This window comes from Toxoplasma gondii, chromosome IX (genome assembly GCF_000006565.2).
Source record: "Toxoplasma gondii ME49 chromosome IX, whole genome shotgun sequence".
Taxonomy (NCBI): Eukaryota; Apicomplexa; class Conoidasida; order Eucoccidiorida; family Sarcocystidae; genus Toxoplasma; species Toxoplasma gondii.
Window position 1 is genome coordinate 4790325 of NC_031477.1, and position 20109 is coordinate 4810433.

Genomic DNA, 20109 nt, shown 5'->3' on the forward strand with positions numbered 1-20109 from the left:
GTCGGTTTTTCGTTCGGATTCTCGCCGAAATGGCTTTGAGTGAAGACACTTGACCTCGAGCAACGAGAGAAAGACAGGCTGCGTCTCAGTTTTAGCTGTTGTCGTGAGAGTCTCTCTCGCCAGACTGTTCCAACGTTTGTCTACAGCCTCAGTTTACGGGGGGAGGTGATACAAAGCAGCCTCTCCCGCTGCAGGCACAACTTTGCCTTGCGCCTTCCTAGGACTCTTTTTTTTCGCTGTTTTCTCACTCTCCTACCCTGGGAAGTCTTCACCTGGTCGTGCTTTTCCTACCTCGTTTCTCTCTATCTCCTCTCTCCTTTCGCTCCTCTCGATCTCCTATTTGTTGTCTCTCCTCTTTATCTCCGGATTTTTCTGTCTCCCTCCTGCCTATCTCTGCTTGCTGTCTCTCCTCTTTCTCTCATCTTTGCCACACTTCTCTCTCTCATCTCTGACTATCTTGTCGACCTCATGCCTGCTGTCTTCCCTCCCTGGCCTCTCACCTCTATCTTAGACTCTTCTCTCTGTTCCGGGCTCGCGCCTCTCCAGTCTGAACCTCTTCCATGGTAGAGTAGTCACTTCATTACCTTTCTACCGGATTGGTTCTAGAGGAGAGGGTCACTCAAATCTGCGAATATTAGGGAATCTGCGAAACGCTTGTCACGTTCCTCGTATCTATTTAGCTCACTGCGTACGTCGGGTCAGCCATGAGTTGGTTCGAGGCGCTCTGCAGTCGAATACGACAGCTGCGGCATCTCCGTGCACAGGCAAAGAGTGCAACAACGCGTCTCGCGATTGACAGTGAAGAAGGTAGTCGAGTTCGAAGATTTCAACGAAAAGAGTTCCTAAGAAAATCAACGCCCAGCCACCTCAAGCGTTCACCCCGACTCCGATGAACTCTCCGTTCAAAACCGCACACATCGATACTTTTGCTTTCTCGCTCTCTCTAACGTTCCCATTCTATTCTTCCCTCTCGTCCTCTTCCTTCCTCCTCGTCTCTCTCTTTCTTGTCTGACTTCTTCATCTCTCTCTCTTCCGTCTGTCTCTGTGGGCGCCTGTCCTGCTCTGCAGACTTTCGTAGTGTCTCTCTAGCGACTTCTGGACTGCACTTTCGACTTTCCCTGCCTCGGTGTTTCTTCGTTAGAATTCGCAGTTCTCCGCAGAAACCCGGTCGCCTCCCTTCTCGCGCGGAGTGACATGCGCGTCGGAGACTCTTTCTCCTCCGTGTCCTCTGTCTCCCTTCTCTCTTCCGGTTTCCCCCTGCTTCTTCAGAGCCGCGTGTGGAAGCGCGGCCGCGAGGAAGAACTCTGATGCCTTTCTCCCCGTAGGCGTGTGTCTTTCTGCATGCAGCGCAGCTTCTCTCGTCTCGCTATCTCCCGATTCTCTCCCCGACGGCGACCGTGACGAAGGCGGACAAAACTCCGCAGATTCCTGACGAGAAGAGAGAGAATGAGGCGAGAAGCAGGCGTCTTCGCCTTCTCTCTCCTGCGGCGTCGCGGGGAGTGAAGACGCGCTTTCACTCTCTCTGAGCGTCGACTTCCGCTTCCAGAGGAAACAAGTCTCACCCTGATCTTCCTCTCGACAGTCGCGACTCCTCCCCTCCCCCGCCCCTGGCGCGCCTCCCGCGTACTTAGCAGAAGAGGGAGGGATGACTCGAGGCGCGTCGACGGCGTCGAGAGAATCCGGAAAAGCAGGTGTGTTGTCCTGGAGACACGAGGAAGAAGGGAGTCTCTTGTTCTTCCCTGTGCTCCAAAGTTCCTCAGGCGGGAAGCGCGACTTGTCGCCTGCGCGTTTTTTTCCTGAGTTGTGAGGGAGGTCTGGATCTTCTTCGAACAGAAAATTTCTGCTCTTCTTTAGATCCGCGTCTTCTCTGCCCTCTGCGTCGTCTCTCGCTCGCGTCGACGCTGCGTCTCTCCCTCCTCGGCATTCTGTCTCCTCGGGACGCTCTGCGTCGCTCTTCCCCTTGCTCTCGGTGGTCCGGCTCTCGGAGCTCGGCTGCGGGTCCCCGACGTAGGGGTGTCTCTGTTCGTTCTTGGGCGACGAGAGGACCTCTCTCCGTTGCTCGCCAGTCGCCGTTGAGAGGCGACTTCCCTGGGGCCTGTCCGATGTCTGCAGCTTCTTTGCGACACGGTCTGTCTCGCGAAAGAAAAAGAAACTCTGGTTCTGCGTCGCCCACCTCTCCCGCCTCGACCGATCGCCTTCACCTTTCTCACTCGAAGAGGAAGGCGCTGACACAGGTCTGAAGAGCGAGTTTTTCCTCGCCTCTTTTGCTGCGTGTGCTTCTGTCTCCGTTGCGTCTCTGGGTTCCTTGATTTCTCGCGTTCCTTTGTTCTTCTCGGAGTTGCTCGAGCCGATTTTCAAGAGAGGAATCGGAGACTTCGACAGCGGAGGCGGCGCCATCTTCTTCCTCTCAGTCTCTCCTCTTCGCTCTCTCAGCAGCTCCTCCGGCGCTGCGAAGAACCGGCGAGCTGTCTCCGTCTTGTTCTCCATCCCCACAGCTTTCTGAGGAGACCCCCTGCTCGGGACTCGCACCTCGGAGACACCTTCGCTGCCGCCACACGAAGAAGAGGAGAACGAAGAAGACGAGGCAAAGAAGCTAGCGCCGGCGGTCTGCCTGGGAAGGCGACGAGAGGGAGAAATACTTGGTGAGGAAGGCGGAGAGGAAAGAGTTCCTTTTTTCTGGGGCAGAGGGCTGGAGGCCGCCGCGGCGCGGGTCCTGGACAAGACCTCTTTGGCGCGCGCGAGCGAGGCCGAGAGCGAAGAGAAGGACGACGAGTAGCTCGATGTCTCCCCCGTCTTTGTGGTCGTGCAAGGCAGGTTGTCTTCGAATGTCGGTAACGACGTAGTCTCCTCGGATTGAGAAGAACCGCCGAAAAAGGCGTCTTGTGTATGGTCGCGGAACCTCCCGTGAGTCTCGGTCCTTTTCTCTTTCCCCCGCTTTGGCACGTCTGAAGTCGCTTCCCGCTGCTCTCCCACTGACGTAAACATTTCCTGATTCAGAAAAAACGCCTGGTCGTCCGATCCCGTCTCGTAGCCCCAGTCTGCGTCTTCTCCACATGCCTGCAGAAAGTCGTTTTCGTCTTCTACATCTTCCCGAGTGGACGGCGCTTCCCTCACCCGCGAAAAAGCACCTGAACCCGCAGAGCGCGGCGAAAGCTGGGAGAACGCACGCGCAGAAGAAACAAACGCTCTGTCTGCGCTTTCTGTTCCTCGCTCCTCGAGCGAAAAGGAATCCATCTCTTCTCCGATCAAAGTCGAGTTCATGCTGGTATCGGAGCGTCTATGCGTGCGGTCACCTGGCGTCTCCGGTAAAACTCCAGCTTGTCCACTCTCTTTCTTCTCTTCTCTCTCCTCTTCCTTCTCTTCTCTCTCTTCTTCCTTCTCTTCTCCCTCTTCTTCCTTCTCTTCTCCCTCTTCTTCCCTATCTTCTCTCTCTTCTTCCCTATCTTCTCTCTCTTCTTCCTTCTCTTCTTCTTTCTCTTCTTCGTTGTCTTCTCTTTCTCGTTCTCCTTCGTCCCCTTTTTCGTGTGTCGCCTCTTTTCCTTGCGATTCTTGGTGTCTCCGTTTGAGTTCGTGGAGGACGTCGCTGAGGGTTTGCCTTTTCGATTCTTCTTTGTCTTTCAGTTTCTGGATCTCTTGTTCGCGATGGTGGCGCCTTGCACGCGCAAGCGGCTCCCGGCTGTCACCGCGCGCAGCCTCCCTTCTCTCTTCTTCAGCGATTTCTTCTTCGATGCCTCGACGCTGTCTCTCCAAACTCGCAAGCGACCTCAAGAGTGCCTCTCTCTGTTGCTCCAAGGCTTCTACACTCGCGGAACCTAAGAAGGGGCGGGGTTTCTCGGACGCAGAAGAATTCTTCTCCTCAGACGGTGAAGAAGCAGAAGGAGAAGAGAAGGCAGAAGCAGAAGAAGCAGACTGGGCAGAAGAGAAGGAAGAAGCTTTCTCGGGAGAGGCGCAGCTGTCCTCTCGGAAAGTTGGTCCACATTTTTTCTCTCGCGAACACTGAAGAAACTCGCCTGCTTCTCCCGGGTGTTCGTACAGCGGCTGGTGCGGCAGTCGCAGATGCATGGCGCATCGCTCGCGGTCGAGCAGCGCCAGTCTCGCGTCGTTCAACCTGAAAAAAACAGTGTTTCAGTATCTTCCCGTTCGTGTCGCGAGAAGGAAACGCCTTTCTTTGCAGCTTGCCTCCACTTTTTTTGAGAGAGACAGAGAAACAAGATGCGGGACTTCTTCGCTGATTGTGTTTCTCTCTGCTTCCTAGGACGCACGGGAAGCAGTGAGTCTTCACTGGACTGCTGTTTTGCTCTCTTTTCCCTCTTCCACCTTAATTTCTTCTGCAGGCTTTTTGTGTCCTCACCTCTTGAAAAAGTTCTCGTTGCGAACGCGGAGGTCGGGAGCGAGGCCTGACGCCTTGTCTGGATGGAAGCGAATGCTCCACTTACGAAACGCCTACGAAAAGAAAAACAAACAGATACATTGACGAAACGAGAAAGATCTCAGCGACGGCAAACTCCACACACACGGAGAACACGAGAGACCTCCGGGTCAGGCGCTCGCATAAGGGAAAGCAGTTATTCAGTTGAGAAAAACATAGACAGTGTTGGAACGAATTCATGGAGCTAGGTACGCATAGAAAACAAAGAGATAGATGAGAGAAAAAACAGGCAAATTGAAGGCTGCATGTAGAGAGATGTAGATAGCTACGTATCGACATTCGGACTGGTGGAGGTAGGTCGACATCGATTCACAGACATGTAATCGTAGATCGGGAGAGATCGATACAGTTTTTATACAAAGAGAAACTTGTGAGGCTCGATTCGGCTGTCAACCGAGCTTCTCCTCTTTCTTCCGTGTTTTCCCTCTCCCGTCCTTACTCGGTTGATGAGAGCTGCGGACGCGCCTTTCTCAACGCCGAGCACTTGGAAGGCGGAAGCTTTCAACTGCGCCTCGCAACGTTCCTTTCTGGAAGAAAAGGAGAAGAAGAAAGAGAAATCAACAGGGAAAGTGAAAGAGGAAGGCGAGGAAGAACGGAGTCCGAAGAAGCAAAGGAAAAGGTGAGGGGAGAGGTGGCACGCCGCGCCTCAGCCCCCAGGCCCCCCGCCGGCACGGTGAAAACGACGCGCATGGATCGTTTTAGGGAAGTCTGTTCTCCCTGACCAATTGCTAGATATGTTCCGACGTAAATCTGATGCGTTTCTCCCTGTCCTCGAAGAAAAGCCAGCAGCCACGCTGTGTCCAGAGAAAAACGAGACGGGGCTGAGAAAGCGCTGTGTGTTTCGAGAGACGACAAACGAAAAGTCTCACCTCAGACGATCTGCGGCAGTGAAGGAGGCGCCGCAGCGCTGCTGCATTTGCGTCATGGCTGCGAGCGCCCCCTCCCAGTCGAGCAGCAACTCGCAGGCCTGAAGATGCGGGAAGCGCACGAGTCAGTGAGAATCGGTCGAAGGCACGAGGGGAGAACTCTGCGAGTGAAGAGAGAGGGCGAAGCGAATCGAAGGACAGAACAAGCAAGGAAAGTGACAAAAAACAGGGAGGCCACAGCGCCGCAGGTGCGTCCTTCGCTTCTCCGGCCCTTCTGCTTCTTCGGATTCCGTTCGCTCGTTGTCTTCCTCGTCGCCTCTCGTGTCGCAGCGTGATGCTCACAGGCTGTCTCGGAAAGCAGGCGGCAGGGAAACAGGAGAGAAAGCATCCCGCGGCAGAGGGAGAGGACAAGGGAGAAAGAGGAGACAGGGAAGAGGACGTACTCCACAGTTTCTCTCACCTCTGCTGCAGTGTCGTAAGCGCCGCGGTACGACGGCATCAACGCCGAGCAGTCTGCTGCACATCGCACAGCTTCTTGCCACATTCGCAATCTCAGCGCGCTTCGAGCCTGAAGAAAAGAACCGAAAAAGTGAGTGGCCACAGTTCACACTCAAAAATAGCCAGGTACCAACTGCGTTTCGCGTGCTTCTCCCTCAATTCCATGCCGCCTCTGAAGGGCCAGCAGACGAAATCTACCTCCACGCACGCACACCAGGCCTCACTCCTTTCTCTTGACAACTTGCATCAAAAACGATGGCCTCTCCCGTTCTCCTCGACATTTTTCCGACTTGCCGCACACACAGGGAAAAGCATTTTGAAAAACTTCAGCGCGGAACTCGAGAAAAATGCACATAGGTCTCCTTTTGCCTCCTCATCTCTCTTCTCTCCCCACCTCTCTCCTTCTCCTCTGTCTCCTCTTTCTTTTCTCCCCGTGTCTCCCCTCTCTTTTCTCTCTCCTCTCTCTTTTCCCCTCACAAGCCTTCCATTCCTTCACTGGTTCTCGTTCGTCGCCTTTTCTGCTTCAACTTTCCCTCCGTCGCAACTCTTTTCATCCGTTCGCCTTGAACTCCCTTCCTTCGGTAGCTGTTTCTTTCCGGTTGGTCCATGAGTTCCTTTTTTGTCGCTTGCCTTGTTGAACGCGAGCTTGGCAGTGTTTTCGACGAGAGAGATAGTTGACGAAAGTGTGGGGCGGCCGATGCTTTCCAGGTGGCGGTGCGTCTCCAGCAGCAAGGACTGCAGCTTGAAGGCTTCGGTGTACGTATAATAGGCGGCCTCGTTTTCGTGATTCCGGTAAAAGGCGCTCGCCTGAGCATCCAAAACAGAAGCATGGAACGACTTTTGAAAGGAAGAAGGTGAACAGCAACGAAAAGCGACGCCGAAGACGAGAGGACAAGAAAACGTTAGAACAAAGGAAGAACGAGAGTCAAAGTTCCTACAAAGTGCAGCGGAGATCGAACGCAGTCTCGCCGTCTCCCTCGACTCTTGACGAAGTTTCTTCGTTTCATCCAAATCAAACACTGAGAGAGACATGTGCGAAAGGCGCTGGGTAGAAGAAGGAGTGAGCGACCCAACCTTCAAAGCGCTCCATACTTTCAAGGGCCATAGAGACAAAAAAGCAGAAAAAGGTCTCGGTTCTCGCAAGTCTCGCAGAAAACCTGTGGTTTGATGCTGCAGCTTTACGCAGCGGGGAACACGCCCCTCGTCTCCAGTTGTGTCTCCAGTTGGAGAGTTCACGAGGGAAACATGAAGTCGAGAAACAGAAGCGACGCATACGCATGCCGCGTCTTCGGCGCGTGGGCTCCCGAGGTGGGTCTCCCTTCCAGCAAGTCGTAGTTTCTTCTTTCGTGTGCAGATGGTGTTGTTTCCACAGCAGTTTCTACGCTAACTTGCAACTCCAGACCTGAAGCAGTCGTCGAGCTGGCGGCGCACCGATTCGAGAGCACCAGCGACTCTTCTTTCTCACCTTGTTCGCGATTTCGAAGACGAGCGGTCTCCACAGCTTGATCGCCTTGTGCGCGTTCAGAATCGCGGCGTCACTCAGCTTCTCCGCATTGGCGGGAGACGCGAGGAAAGGGGGGACGAGGTCTGCCGGCGTCTGCCCAAATTTGTTCTTCGAGAAAATCGGCAAACTCGGGAAGGCCAGGAGCCCAAAGCGAGAAATGACTTCCGGAGCACTCCGCCTGCACGCCCAGTGCAACACGCTGTTCCCGTCCTCGTCAATCAACTGTCCTGCGCGACTCAACCACGCAGACTCTCTCTCTCTCTCTCCTCGCCCGGTCTGCTCAGCAGAAGGAGACGATGGGGAGGAGGAAGCAGCGAAAGACGAAGGCTGTGCTTTGGAGTAGTGCAGAGAGAAGAAGGAAGGTCCTGCAGCGAGGAGAGTTTGAGAGAGCCAAGACAGAGACGCTTGCCAGTTCCCGCGCGAGCTACGGAGGAGAACGAGGAGAGGGTGGTGCCGCTCGCTGGGCGAGAGAGGCCCATCTGTCTCTGGGTCATGCCCGACAACGGATCTCTGCTGTCCTCCAGCGCACACTTCTGTCTTTTCTTTCTTCTCGTTTCCCTCGGGGTGTTCCTTCTCCTTCTCTCCGCTGACTCCTCTGAGGGTCACGGCGGAGGCTCTCTCCCCTCCCTGGGGCGGCGCCCCGCCTTCTGTCTCAGCCGACAGAGACAGCTCCCGATGGGCGCTGCCACGGAGATCGCATAGGTCTCCACGCGCAAAGGAAGTGCCAGCAGATGCCTCGCGAAACGACGCTGCCTCTCCGACGGTCCTTCCGACCTTTTCTTCGCCCTCACCTCCCCCGCGCCTCCCCGACGACACAAATCGGTCGCCACCCCCCACACAAGAAAGGTCAACAGAAGAACAAGAAGACAAAGCAGACGAAGAAGACGGAGGAGAGACGTCTTGGAAGGAGGTGAGGCGTCGATGGAGGAACTGCGCGACGACGGCTTCCTTGAGGAGGGAGAGCCACCGGGTGTTGCCTTCTTCAAGACAAGTGAGCATGACTGTGTGGAGCGTGGAGGCGCAGGCGAAGGAGAAGAGAAGAAACAGCGTTTCTTTGGGGACGTGGTGCGCGCGGAGCTTCTCGTGTGCCTCCTCGACCCAAGCGACCTCCTCGTCTTCGAAGCCTGGGTCTCCGTCGTCCTCGCAACCGTTCTCTGCAGCTCGCAGCGCACGACGCTGCTGTACGTACAACCGAACTTGCAGCGTTTCGCGGCGGAGACTTTGAGCGAGGAAGGCCCGGACCTCTTTCGCGTCTGCGAGGCTCGGCTGCTCAGCTAAGAGTTGCCTCAGCTTTTGTGCGTGTGCGGCGTCTTCTTCATCTCCCTCCCTCTCGCGCATCGACTGTTTCAGCAAGCCCAGAAAAACGCTCGTGCTCTCCACTCCTCGCGCCGACGGGACTCGGGGAACGGTTTCGCTCTCCTTCTCGGGATGTGTAGATCCCCGCCCGTGGTCGTCTCCCGTTTTGAGGGGCCGCCTGTCCGCGTCTGCCGTTGCGGAAGGCCGCGCTTCGTTGTCCGCTCGGTCTGTCTCCGGCGTGTCGCCTGCCCTCTTGTCCGAGATGTCTTCGCGGCTTCGGCCGCACTGCTTCTCGAGGAAGGCGATTTTTTCCGCGAGGCTCTTTTCTTTTTGCTTGGCCTCTCCAAGGAGGTCCTCCACGAGTCGCCTCGTCTCCGCGCCGTCGCGGACGCGCGCCTTGAAGGCCTGGAGAGAGCGCGCGGCGTCTAGCCAGCCGGCGCGGGCTTCCTCGGCCACCACCTGCCGCTCCTTCACCTCGAGTTTGAGTTGCGTCAGCTCCCTGGACAGCCGCTGGACTTCCTCCTCGCGCTCGACGAGCTGGCGCTCTTGGTGCAGCAGCAGCGTCTCCTGCTTCTGCAGCAGCGTCTGCTGCTGACGAATTTGCTGGCGCTGCGCTGCGTCGTCCCGTTCGATGCGGCTGACCACGCGCTTCAGGTGCTCCACGTCTGCCGACTGCTCCACCCTGGCGTCCGCAGCCTCTCCTTGTTCCGCGTTCGTGGACGCGTGCGGAAAAGAGTTGCGCGGGAAAAAATCGTGCGAAAAAGACTCTTTCGAAGAAGACTTAGAGAGCGGTGAGCGTGGAGACAGCGGCGAGGGCGACCGGAAGGCAAAGTCCGAAGAGGAGGCCGCGCGCGACTCTGTCTCCCGCTCTCGGCGCCCAGGCCGCGACTCTGCGCCTCTGGAACTCGAGTAGCATGCTCGTGCAGAAGACGGCGCAAACGAGGAAGACAGATAGGCGGACGGGATGTACAGCGAGGAAGAAAGGCGAGACGAGGACAAGTACGGAGGTGCCTGGTACGAAGACGCGAGTTTCGATCGACCCACTCCAGTTAGCGTGTCGTCGGCTTCTGCAGAAAATCCGGCGTCGGAATCTGCAGAAGAGCCGTAAAAAGAAAACAGCCGTCGACGGGACGGCCCACTTCGATGCGTCGTCCCTGGCGGCATAGTGCAGCTGCGGGGAGGAACTACAAAAAGAATAGTTTCTCGACGAGTGAGGCGCAGACAAGCAATTTTACAGTGTAGGGAAAGGCAGACCAGAGCTCTTCGGAAAGGCACACGGAGGGGGAGAGCTCTGTGGCTTTCCACGATTCCCCGCGAACACGAACGACGGGAGAGAGTTCTGAAGAAACAACGCTCCGTCGAACTTGCAGGGCCGCTAAGAAAGCGAAAGAGGGGCGATGCAGCGACAGGCGACGCCACACATGATGCGCCAAGAAAAACAAGAACAAACGTCACAGACCTTTACCGGCACTGACACAAACAGCTACGGATTGCTTGCGACCGACACGAAGATGCGGGCAAACGGCAGCAGCGTCGCCCTACGGTCCAGACAACATGTTTGAAGAACGAGCAGGAAGAAGGCGAGGAGGTGGAAGGGTAGACAGACCTTGCGCCTTGTATTTATGGGCAGCGGCTAGTTCGTGAGAGAGCCCGGGTGCAGCACGAGGAAAGCCGAGAAAAAGCCGCAGAGCCACGGGTGTTAAATCGTGTGTGCAGCCTGAAATCAATTTCTTCGGATCTGTTAAGGTGAAGAGGAACAGCAAAGAGCCTACTTGTGGTTCTGAGTCATGTAGAAAGTCCGCAGCCAAGGAAAGAAGGAACGAACGACAAATGCAGTGAGCAGCTCTCAGTGGGGAAAAACGAATCGCGAGTGAATCGAGGCCGCCTACACGCGGTGGACATCCACCGAGTTCAATACGATCTGTGACAAGGAAAGCGGAAACCGGGACACGCTGGGAAACACGCAGAAAGACGACCAAGAGAGCTTTCGCCTCGGCTGCGCGTGAGCCTTTGGACGCTCGCGTAGAAACTAACAGGTTCTCCTCTCCAGAGAGACTACGCATGCGGCATCCACGCACAAAAACTTATTTATGTGGAAACACACATTGGATGGTAAATATGTATATCTGCGTATGTATATATATGTATATATATATATGGGAACATAGGTAACAACACACGCGGGGGTCTCGAGGTGAGAGAGGCGGCTGATGCGTGGCTGTTAGCGAGTTCGGCTCGTTCGCATTCAGCGCCGAAACGTTGGAGAGTACAAAGGGCGCATCTTTTTCAAAAGTCTCAGTGGGTAGCGATCAAAAGAAAAAACACATTTGAGAATCGAAGGAAAAAAGAATCCGTGTGCTGCGTGCCAAGCAAGACTGCCCGAGACCTGGTGGTTGGCCGGAGCGATGAAATGTGCAGACAGCGAAGAGTCTGCAGTGTCCCGCAGAAACAGTTTTCAAAGGGGAGAAATTGGAACGAAAAAAGCAGAGGCGCGAAAAGAAAGAGGCCAGATACGGGGAAAAGCGTGGAAGCTAACGGGAAGACGCGTGAACACGGCGAGGTAGACAGGTGTGGCAAGTGAAGACAGCCCCCCTCGACAGCAAAGGGTTCCAGACGAAAAGGAAATTTTGAAGTCAAGATTCTCACCCCAGTCCTCAGAGCGACTCACTTTTTGTTCCGAGTTCGATTCCCCAGGGAAACAACGAGAAAATGGAGAAAGTACGGAAGTCTGAAATCCGCAAAAACGCACAGCAGTTTAAACAGAGAAAAAGAGGCGCTGCACTCGACACGGAAAAGACCAGGCAATGGAGAGTCGGTCGCCTTGTGCCGCTTGTGACTTTGTTTTTTAAGAAAAGGGTTATGGAGGCTTATGCACTCCGAGGCAGCTCTTTGTGACTCTCAAACACGGATCTTCCCAGCAGAACACACGAAATTACATCCATTTACTGTCGTTCGTCGTTGCCTGGCAGCAGGCGCAGAAATCGGTAGGCAGGGGTGACAAGCAGCTAATCGGCAACTCACCAACATACGCGTACCCCGCGCGGTAAGGAAACGCGAGAAACACACAGAACAAAAGAGCGTGCGAGGCAGAGGACACGATGGGTGTCCAGACATAACTTCAGAGGAAAAGGAAAAGAAAAGAAACTGACCTGGAGAAACGGGTATTTCTCCGTACGCGTGCCCCTATGTCTCCCAGCTGCCTCATACTGGAGACACTGCGGGGCCCAAGAAGAAATGTGAGGCTTACTGTTTTTCTTGATCAACCGCATTGCAGTTATTCGCACCAAGCAAGAGACGGTTTAGTAAAGAAAGGGAAGCGAGTCAAAACTGTTTGTAAAATGCAGAAAGCGAAGGAATGGTTCGTCGGCTGGGCTCCGCGGACGCCTGCATCGTTGTGATGCTGATCCCGTGTTCGGTGCGTTGAATCAAGAAATGTGCGTCTTCTGTAAATACAGGGGTAGAAGTCGCGATCCTAGGCGTACACTTTTCGATAATATGCTTCAACAATGCAGTTTCTGTCGCAACAAGTTTTCGCAGAGGCACTGGCATGGATGCATAGAACAGATGATGTGCCCAACCAGTACTAACAGCGAGAGAAAACGACTAGTCATGTGCCAGTATGATCAGTACCATCGCACGTTATTCACCTTATTCAAGTATTTAGTTTGTTGTGTCCTTAGCTAGGATCATGTTAGTCTCTTTACCTACCCATGTACTAGGATTTAGCGTTGCGCCAAGGTTCCCGGATTTCCCTGATTATCTGTGCTACATTAATACTTTGTGTTTTGGGAGTTGTGCGTCTAAAAAGAAAAAGGCTTTGAGTATGAGCGTGTGTTCTGAAAGCGGACTGTCTGTTCGAGGAAGAGATTCAGAAACCCTGTGCGAGTTAAAGGTACGAGTCAGCGCCTAGTCGGTAGCCGTACTTAACCCGAAAAAACCAGGCTAAATACAGTAGATACTGTGTGGTCTCAGGCTTTTTCATTCCGCGCGTCTAAGCCTATAGAGCTGTTGAACTTTCTAACGAACTAAATTGGAAACTGTTTTCGAGCTTGGACGTGTACGACTGTCGGGTCACGCCACAGACCGTGCAACAAGAGCGCGTTGTGGCGAGTGGTATGACGAGCGGGGAAGGAGGGCATCTCCAAGGACAGCCAACAGAGACATGGGGAGTGTCAAGAGGTAGACACGTGCGATTGTTTCGCGTGGGTCTGCTTCTTGACAGCGGGACTAAGTGCCTGAAAGCAGGTTCCTTTTTCACGGTCACGAATTCCCTGTCCGCACTGCCTTTCATGCTGGATGTGGTCCAGAGGAATGAGGGAAACTTCAGAGTTGCCAACAGGAGCGTATCTGAGGCCAAGACCAGGTGGCTTACAGAAGAATTCCTTGATTGAAACTGAGGAGTCGATAAGGGTACAAACCGTACAAGGACCAAGCATGTCCATATGTGCTGATACTCGGGTACTCCTTGTGTGTCACCCGCGAAGTTGCCGGGAAAACATCCCGTTTCTTTGGAACGCACTTTTCTTCCTGCTGTTTTTTGTCTGTAGTGACGCGCTTGTCGGATGTTGCACGCGTCGATCACACCTTCCTTCGCCAGCTTCCACGATTTCTCAAATGTGTTCTGCCAGCATAAGAACGAGTGCCCCATAGAATCCTGTGACCGTATCTGCCATTCACACAGTATCAGTAATACTGCCGTGCAGACTGACATGACTATCTATATTTCAGGAGTTAGATATCTCTTACTTCGCTTTCGTAATAGTACTCTCTCCCGAGAGTGGTACAGAAGACCGATGAGAACGGGTTCTGTGCCGCGCACGTAGACATTTCATGCGCGGGGCTCCTTACTCGGGGGCGTGCTCGGAAAGGCTTTCCGCTGTACCGAAACGTAAACAATCGGAGAAGTATCCACCCTTTCGTGGCTGCGGACCGTGTCATTTGCTCCAGTGGTATTGCAGAAGCCCCACCATTTTTGTGAGAGTGAGGTGACGCTGCAGATACGATGGCTATTCGGATGTCATTTCTCTGGAGTTGGTGAAGGGGAGAAGTTTTTCACTATACAAACAGTGTAAACTAGAAGTCACAGAAATGGAAAAGCATGTGGAGTTCCGTTCAGGAATATCCACATCCGCCAATCGCAATACAGATCCCGTCTGTCAAGGTGTATCCCACTGTCTCTGTGCTCAAATATTTTGCGACAGGAATACCTGCAAATCAACGAGCAGTGTGTATTATTTGATATTCGTCGCTGTACCTGTTTTCGATACGTGTCAACACACTGAGTGCATGCTAGATTACCGGCCAATCTCTGTGTTTATCCGATATCTCACAGTGCAGGGTCCAGGTGTCCCACCTCGTGTCATATGACTGCAAGGGAAGGCATTTCTTGCTTCTTTGTTTGCTGATCTGGTACACAGCATTCTTTCGAAAGATGGCAGAGCCATAGGATTGTTAGGACCGTCTGAAGATCCAGTAAATGCGTCTGTTGCCCTTGGAAAGGCATCCTGCGAGTTGGGCCGCTTTTATGATAGGGGTCGGGGCGTGGGCGCCTCTGAAGTCCTGAGTCTACCACTGTGTTGCTCATTGGCGGGATAGCGCTTCTTGAGGCACCAACACGAAGAGGGGGATCAGTCTTTCGGAGGATGAAAATCTGTACACCCCGGTAGCACTAGCAGGGTATGAGTATTGACTTTCCCAGGACTTTGACCTCGCTTCTCGCGAACATTCTTCCTAACTGGCACCCTTGAGAATCTATTAGCCGGAACTTCCGTTGCACTAACATGCTATAGGTATCGACTTTCACGGTACTCCCACATCGCTTTCAGCAGAAATTGTCTTGACTATCTGGCATTCTAGCATGGTCACAACCTCCCACAGTCAAAGCGGATTGAGAACACAACTTAATGAGTCAGAGCTTCTGAGGCAACGGATTTTCGACAGTTTAGTTGACAACACAAAACGTGGAGGCACACCGACTTCCCACTCGAGCATGAGGGGGAAAAGGCAGCTTCTATATGGTCTACGGGTTCACAAGACAAGGGATCGCTGGCAACGCGTGCCGAGGTAAAGCAGAAAGCTAGTGTGAAGCCCATCAGAAAGAGCGCAGGGCTTTGACAAGCCCCGAAATCGATGTCGTTTTTCGATTTTGTTTGCCTTTTTCTCCCGAGTTGGGCTTAAACGTCACCGAGCCCCACTGCAGCATCTCAGATGTTTTATCTCAGATGGGTTGGGTCTTCGCGGCATGCGACGCCGTCAACTCGCTGGTTCCATGACCACAGCTAGCTTCCTCGCGTTGCAATGCCTCAACAGAGTAAGTGGTGTTTTGCGGTGCGGTCCTTGTTCAGCGCGTCTGTTTGCGAGGAACAAAACGGAAAAATTGCAGGATAATTTCTCGGGTGCCCATGCGCGCGAGAAAGTCTTTGTCGTGGTTGTCCAGCAGCTGGCTGTCGCCGTTTTGTCTCGGTCGTCTCCATGTCCTGCTCGCAGACACAGGCGCCTGTGTATCATCTCGCCTTTTGCTCTTCCGAAGAACTTCCGTTCTTTTTCACAAAGGCCGGTTGTCTACAAGCCCGCATCAAAAGACTTACCTCGGGAGGTGGCCCCAAACCGACACCACCTGTGGCGATGGAAGGATGACGCCGTGTAGAGCTGCATAGTTTCGTCGGGCAGCCTAGGCTCTCTTCCTGGCCCTCCCTGCCGACTTCTAGTCTCATTCATTCGGGTAACGATGGCAAATGGTGAGAACTTCCCGTCAGAAGGTCCGGATGCGGCCGCTGCAGTCCGGTGTGGGCGGCAAAGTGCCTCAAAACCTACTCGCTCGAAGACTGTGTATTCCGAGATGTCACTAGCAAGGCAAAACGTAGAAGTCACTGACCCTCGTCTTCGTAAAGGATCGCTCTTCCTTGGACGTCAACCCCCCAGATGTCCCCCTTCAGCTCCTCCTTCTCCGCTTCTCGTCCACCACGTTGTTGTTTCGCTATTTCTTGTCTCCGCTGCACATAGCTTGTTTCCACTTTTCGACTCTCGCATTGTCGCTGCGTCCGCCGAGAGTGCCTATCCACGAGATCGCCTCCGTTCTGCACCTCCACCTTTTCCATCTGCCTTTCAGATGGGTTCTAACGAATGGCAAAGTCCTTTTCAAATGGCAGCGTTGCGGCCGGCGGCCGAGCGGGCTGCGCCCGCGTCAGGGGAAACCCCCTTTTTTACGACTCTCGCATCCAGAGTCGCGACAAGGGATGCATTTCCCCGAAACCTTCCACACGAGGAACAGGTGTATGGGAATAACCTCTCTGGTGTCGCGGACGCACCGCCTGCGCCTCCAGCCTTTCGTCTGGCCGACGAGAGGAGCCAAGCCCTGTTGGGGCAGCCACTGGGCAGGAGAACGGCTGCCGCAAATTCTGAGCTAGAATCGCATGTTTCGCCGAGCGCAACCGGCGCGCCAGTTCGTTTTCGACACCAGTGGCAGAACTCAGAGGCACCAAACGCAATGTCTTTCATCAACTGGCAGATGCTTGGCGCCACCATGACGCACCCCGCTCTCCAGGTCACTGGCAGCCCCCTCGCTGCTCCCCCAGTTGTCTTTCACCAACCGGATCCGGCCCTTGCCATGAGCCAACATGGGAAGATCATTGCTGTGGCGGCAGCTTGCATGGTTGTCAGTCTGGTTATTCTGCTGCTTTGCTGTTTCATGGTACGAAGGAAACGGGCACATGAGGCATACATGGCGAGGCCGCTTACCCTGCCGAATCAAGCTTAAGGAAGAAGCGCGGACAGAACGAGGCGAAGGGGCATCAATAGTCGCGGAGAGAGCTGCAGGGAACGTAAAAATGAAATCCTGAAGTATTTTTAGACGCATTTGTGAGAACGTCTTGGAGTGCGGAAGGATGCTCGGTTGATGGCGGGGTAACCCGACTTGCTGCGGAGCACTTTCTTCGGTGCATTCGGGGCAGCGGACTGAGGGATACACTGATGTGCCATCAAGATCAGCGTCGGGCATAAAAGGATGAAACAAGTTGCTCTGTGGCCAACAGCTGTATGGGAACTGCGCTTGTCTTGCAGTAACTGAGGGGTGATGACTATAGGACGGTCCCCTTGGCATTCTACGTCAGGGGCCTGATGTCACTCGCTAATTCAAGATTTTAAAGTGTCAACCGCAGATCACAGATCTGCGCTTTCAGTTCGAAAGTCGGGTGGGCAGCAATATTAACTGGGCTTTCGGATGGCGACTGCTGTCAGAAGGGAAAGCAGTGCGAGTACAGTGGTAATTCCTGATGTGGCCAGAAGGGCTCACATGGCGTTTTGGCTTTAAAACTCCCTAGATCACTTATTCCTAAATGGATTACTTTTAGCCGCTCGCGCATGGAACATCCGCCAATCCACAGCAGACTGAACCCCCCTCGCCGTCGACGCACTGCGGCGTCGAGACTGTAATATTGACCATGATAGCTCTGTCAGTCTTTGCCAGCAAGGGTTCCGCATCCACACCGAACGAGAAGCAAAAGTGTACTAAAGAGGCATAGAGTGGCAAGGTTTTGGCGTAATTTCATGTCTGATCAAAATGACGAGATGCAACGCAGCTGCCACGAAATGTGGCAATCCCGCTAACATTTTTCCATTACATGCAGACATCCCCTGCAAGCACGCAGCATGTCGCTTCACCAACGTTGGTCACATGAGACAGAATAGCAACTTTTTTCTCGAAAATCACTCAGACGTAGCTTGCTTAAAACATCTGCGTGCGATCCTTCTAATGTTGGGTCCCGAGGAACCAAAAAACATGGCCGCCCCTTTCAGCGCGGTCTCTAAGTCTGAGCACGCGGCGCCTGAAGAGAAGGAAAGAAACGCATTTCATGCAAGACTGTGAGTGTTTCGCTTCCGCTTTACGGAGTTGAACTGTCTTCGGAGTCGTTTGGCAACGATGCTTCTGGCATTTACCTATCCCCCAGGGTACTGAAGAGGGGAAACGCGGAGAGCTGAAGTTCTCAAAGTCCCCACTCACAGTCATTTGCCACTTAGGACCGCAGCTTCACTCTCAGAGGGCTGAGAGGCATCTGATGCTACATTGGTTCGGTCCTTTATTCTGCAGAGAAGAGTCTGCTTATCATTCCTTCCGTACATCCGTCGATGCGGGGAGAGGGGGACTGAAAGAAACTGTTTCTTGTTACAAGGCTCTCCGTTGCGAGGCGCTTCCCCGCGCACCCTGAAATTCTCTTCTGAAGCTCGCCCGCAGCTTTTTCTACTAGTTTAACAAAAAAATGTTTACTGGGTGCCCTCAACAGCCAGGCTAGCCGTGTGCCCCCATGAAAAGTGGGAATGCAATTGCCGACTCGGTGCGCATGCACGTCGAGCTTTCTCCGCCATGGAGAGAGATCCCGCAAGACAGTCGCTGAACAAGACAAGACATGATCGCGTGCATGTTGCGGACCTGGTACCAAGTCTTTTGGAGTCGTTTTGGTCTGCTTGGTTCAGGAACAAGGACAGAAGAGTTTCAGTAAATATGACATGGAGCTACCGGTGGCTTTACACGCGCAAAGATAGTACGCAAACCAACAGTAGGTTGTATCGTGACTCCGGTGTGGATGCCGGAACCGACGGCCGCCTCATAGCGTCTGCGCGTTTTTGTTTGAGTCACTCTGGGAAAAATTCACTTTCTTTTTCACTCTTCCTTCGTCTCCACTTAATTTTCTTGGCAAAGGCTCGCTGGATTTCGTGCAATTTCGTCAGAGCTCTTTGTAGCAGAGGCAGCAGTCGCCGCCTTGCAAGCGAGAGGTGTAGGCGCTACAAAGCGTCGGTTGCAAGCAGAGATTCCCTCGTCTTTTTGTGGCGGCAGAGATGTTGTCCATTCTGAAGAATGATCTGGTCACAACGGCTAGCAAAAAAGGCGTCCTGATTCGAAAGGCGGAGCTCGACTGGTTCACGCGAAACTACTGGATCATTGCCACGCAAGCCACGGTGGTGGCCGGCTTCTCATTCCACCAGCTTTCATGTCCTCCGCCAGAAGAAGCCACTGCACTGTCGGCTTTGTTCCACATTACCCTGACAAGTCTCAGCTTTATTCTGGCTCTCTACGTCATCGTCAACTGTACCTTCTCCTGCATTCTGGCTCCCGGTAATGCGCCGTTCCTCTTTGAGTCCAGGAGGTCTCCTCCTTTCAATAGACAATTGCAAATGCCCGATCCGACTCGCACCTTCCCTGTGGGCCAACAGCGGGATTTGACTATGGTTTAGGGCTATTTAGGGAGTCCCGGCTAAAAAAGCATTTTTGCCAGTAGCGGACACGCTTGTCGCAAATGCCGCACATACGCAATAAGTTTCGTTTTCACAACTACTTCGACCTGTCTTGTCATTGTCTGATCTGTCTTGCAGGTCTTGCCTTGAGAGGGGCAGGCGGCTTTGAGTCCATGCAAAACGCAATCCGCTACCTGCGGAAGCAACAAGATCGCATTCTGTGGTGCTTCATGATTTCGCTCGCTTGCTTTGTTTTGGCAAGTTTCATGATTGTACATGTCTTCGGCCGCCGCCAAAAGCTTGCGGTGCGGATCGAGAGTGTGCTACTTTTTGTTGCGCTCGCTATCGCCTTCATGGCAGCTCGAGCTATCATGCTTTTCCAGCATGGCAGGTACGTCCCGAAAATGCTAATGCAGCGTGCGGTTCTGCAGTCAGGAAGACAAGTGGCTTTGTTGCTGGCGCAAGCAATCGTGCTTCATCGTGTTCATCAATTGACAGGCTGCACAGCTTAGGATCATGTTCGATCCATTACGCGGGAAACAACCGAGCGCAGACATCTTTCGTTAGCCATGATTTGAGGTTCAAAGAGTGTGTGACCGTACAAATAAGCAAAGCAGCAGGTTCATTCTTCCAAAGGGGGAATACATGATCTGTTGCTAGAGTCATTTTGGACTATGAAACTTGCCCTATTGCGTTTCTACAATCTTGGCGTTTCAACATGGAACCAGCTCTTATCGAAGGCGCAACAGCGCCCGAACAGCAGCGCGTTCTCCATTACGACCACGCACGGCACCTGCTTTGGTGAATGGTTCTCCGCCTGTGATATGGATTCTCTGTGCAGCGCGGCAAGGAGTGGCGTCAATACAATTGAGGAACACTATGGAAAGGTCGGGGATATTGATGCGATGATTGGTCGTCGTTTCTAAGCACTTTGTGATATCGAGCTACCTATAAAACGACCTGATGTGTGCCTACGCCGCAGGTGGCACTCTGCTGAGGGAGTCCCTCGTTTTGGGAATCGTGTACATTTGTGTGCAGTGTACCGACTGCTTTCCCACACGCGGCTTGACCATGATAACGTGAAGAAAACTGGGCATCTGTCCTTTGAAACCTAATTTCGCTGGCCGATCGGGACAAATGTTGCCTCGCATGACGAAACTCCTGTCCACTCAACGCCAGACCGCGGCATCAGTTGTCAAACAGAGGTACTGGATGACCGGCGCAGTGTATCGATGCCCAGCGATCTCCTGTTACCTGTCTGACTCTCGCTACCAACCGCCCACATCTAG

The 20109-nt window shown here is 53.6% G+C and overlaps 3 protein-coding genes across 3 annotated transcripts; 2 read left to right on the forward strand and 1 right to left on the reverse strand.

The window, feature by feature from the left end:
* Positions 1-779: 779 nt before the first annotated feature.
* Positions 780-11705, reverse strand: TGME49_210430 (DnaJ domain-containing protein). The gene is made up of 7 exons (XM_018779504.1): positions 7259-11705; positions 6424-6600; positions 5756-5863; positions 5299-5396; positions 4869-4956; positions 4352-4443; positions 780-4108 (listed from the first exon to the last, which is right to left on the reverse strand). Exons 1-7 carry the CDS (start codon positions 9755-9757, stop codon positions 1138-1140), a joined length of 6033 nt encoding a protein of 2010 aa, XP_018636502.1. The 5' UTR covers positions 9758-11705; the 3' UTR covers positions 780-1137.
* A 3213-nt stretch (positions 11706-14918) lies between these two features.
* TGME49_210420 (hypothetical protein) lies at positions 14919-17298 on the forward strand. Its single transcript, XM_002371813.2, has one exon. The coding sequence runs from the start codon at positions 15321-15323 to the stop codon at positions 16347-16349; it is 1029 nt and encodes a 342-aa protein (XP_002371854.1). The 5' UTR covers positions 14919-15320; the 3' UTR covers positions 16350-17298.
* Positions 17299-17985: 687 nt separating this feature from the next.
* TGME49_210412 (hypothetical protein) lies at positions 17986-20022 on the forward strand. The gene is made up of 3 exons (XM_002371812.2): positions 17986-18701; positions 18959-19211; positions 19662-20022. The coding sequence occupies exons 1-3, from the start codon at positions 18425-18427 to the stop codon at positions 19744-19746; spliced, it is 615 nt and encodes a 204-aa protein (XP_002371853.2). The 5' UTR covers positions 17986-18424; the 3' UTR covers positions 19747-20022.
* Positions 20023-20109: the final 87 nt, after the last annotated feature.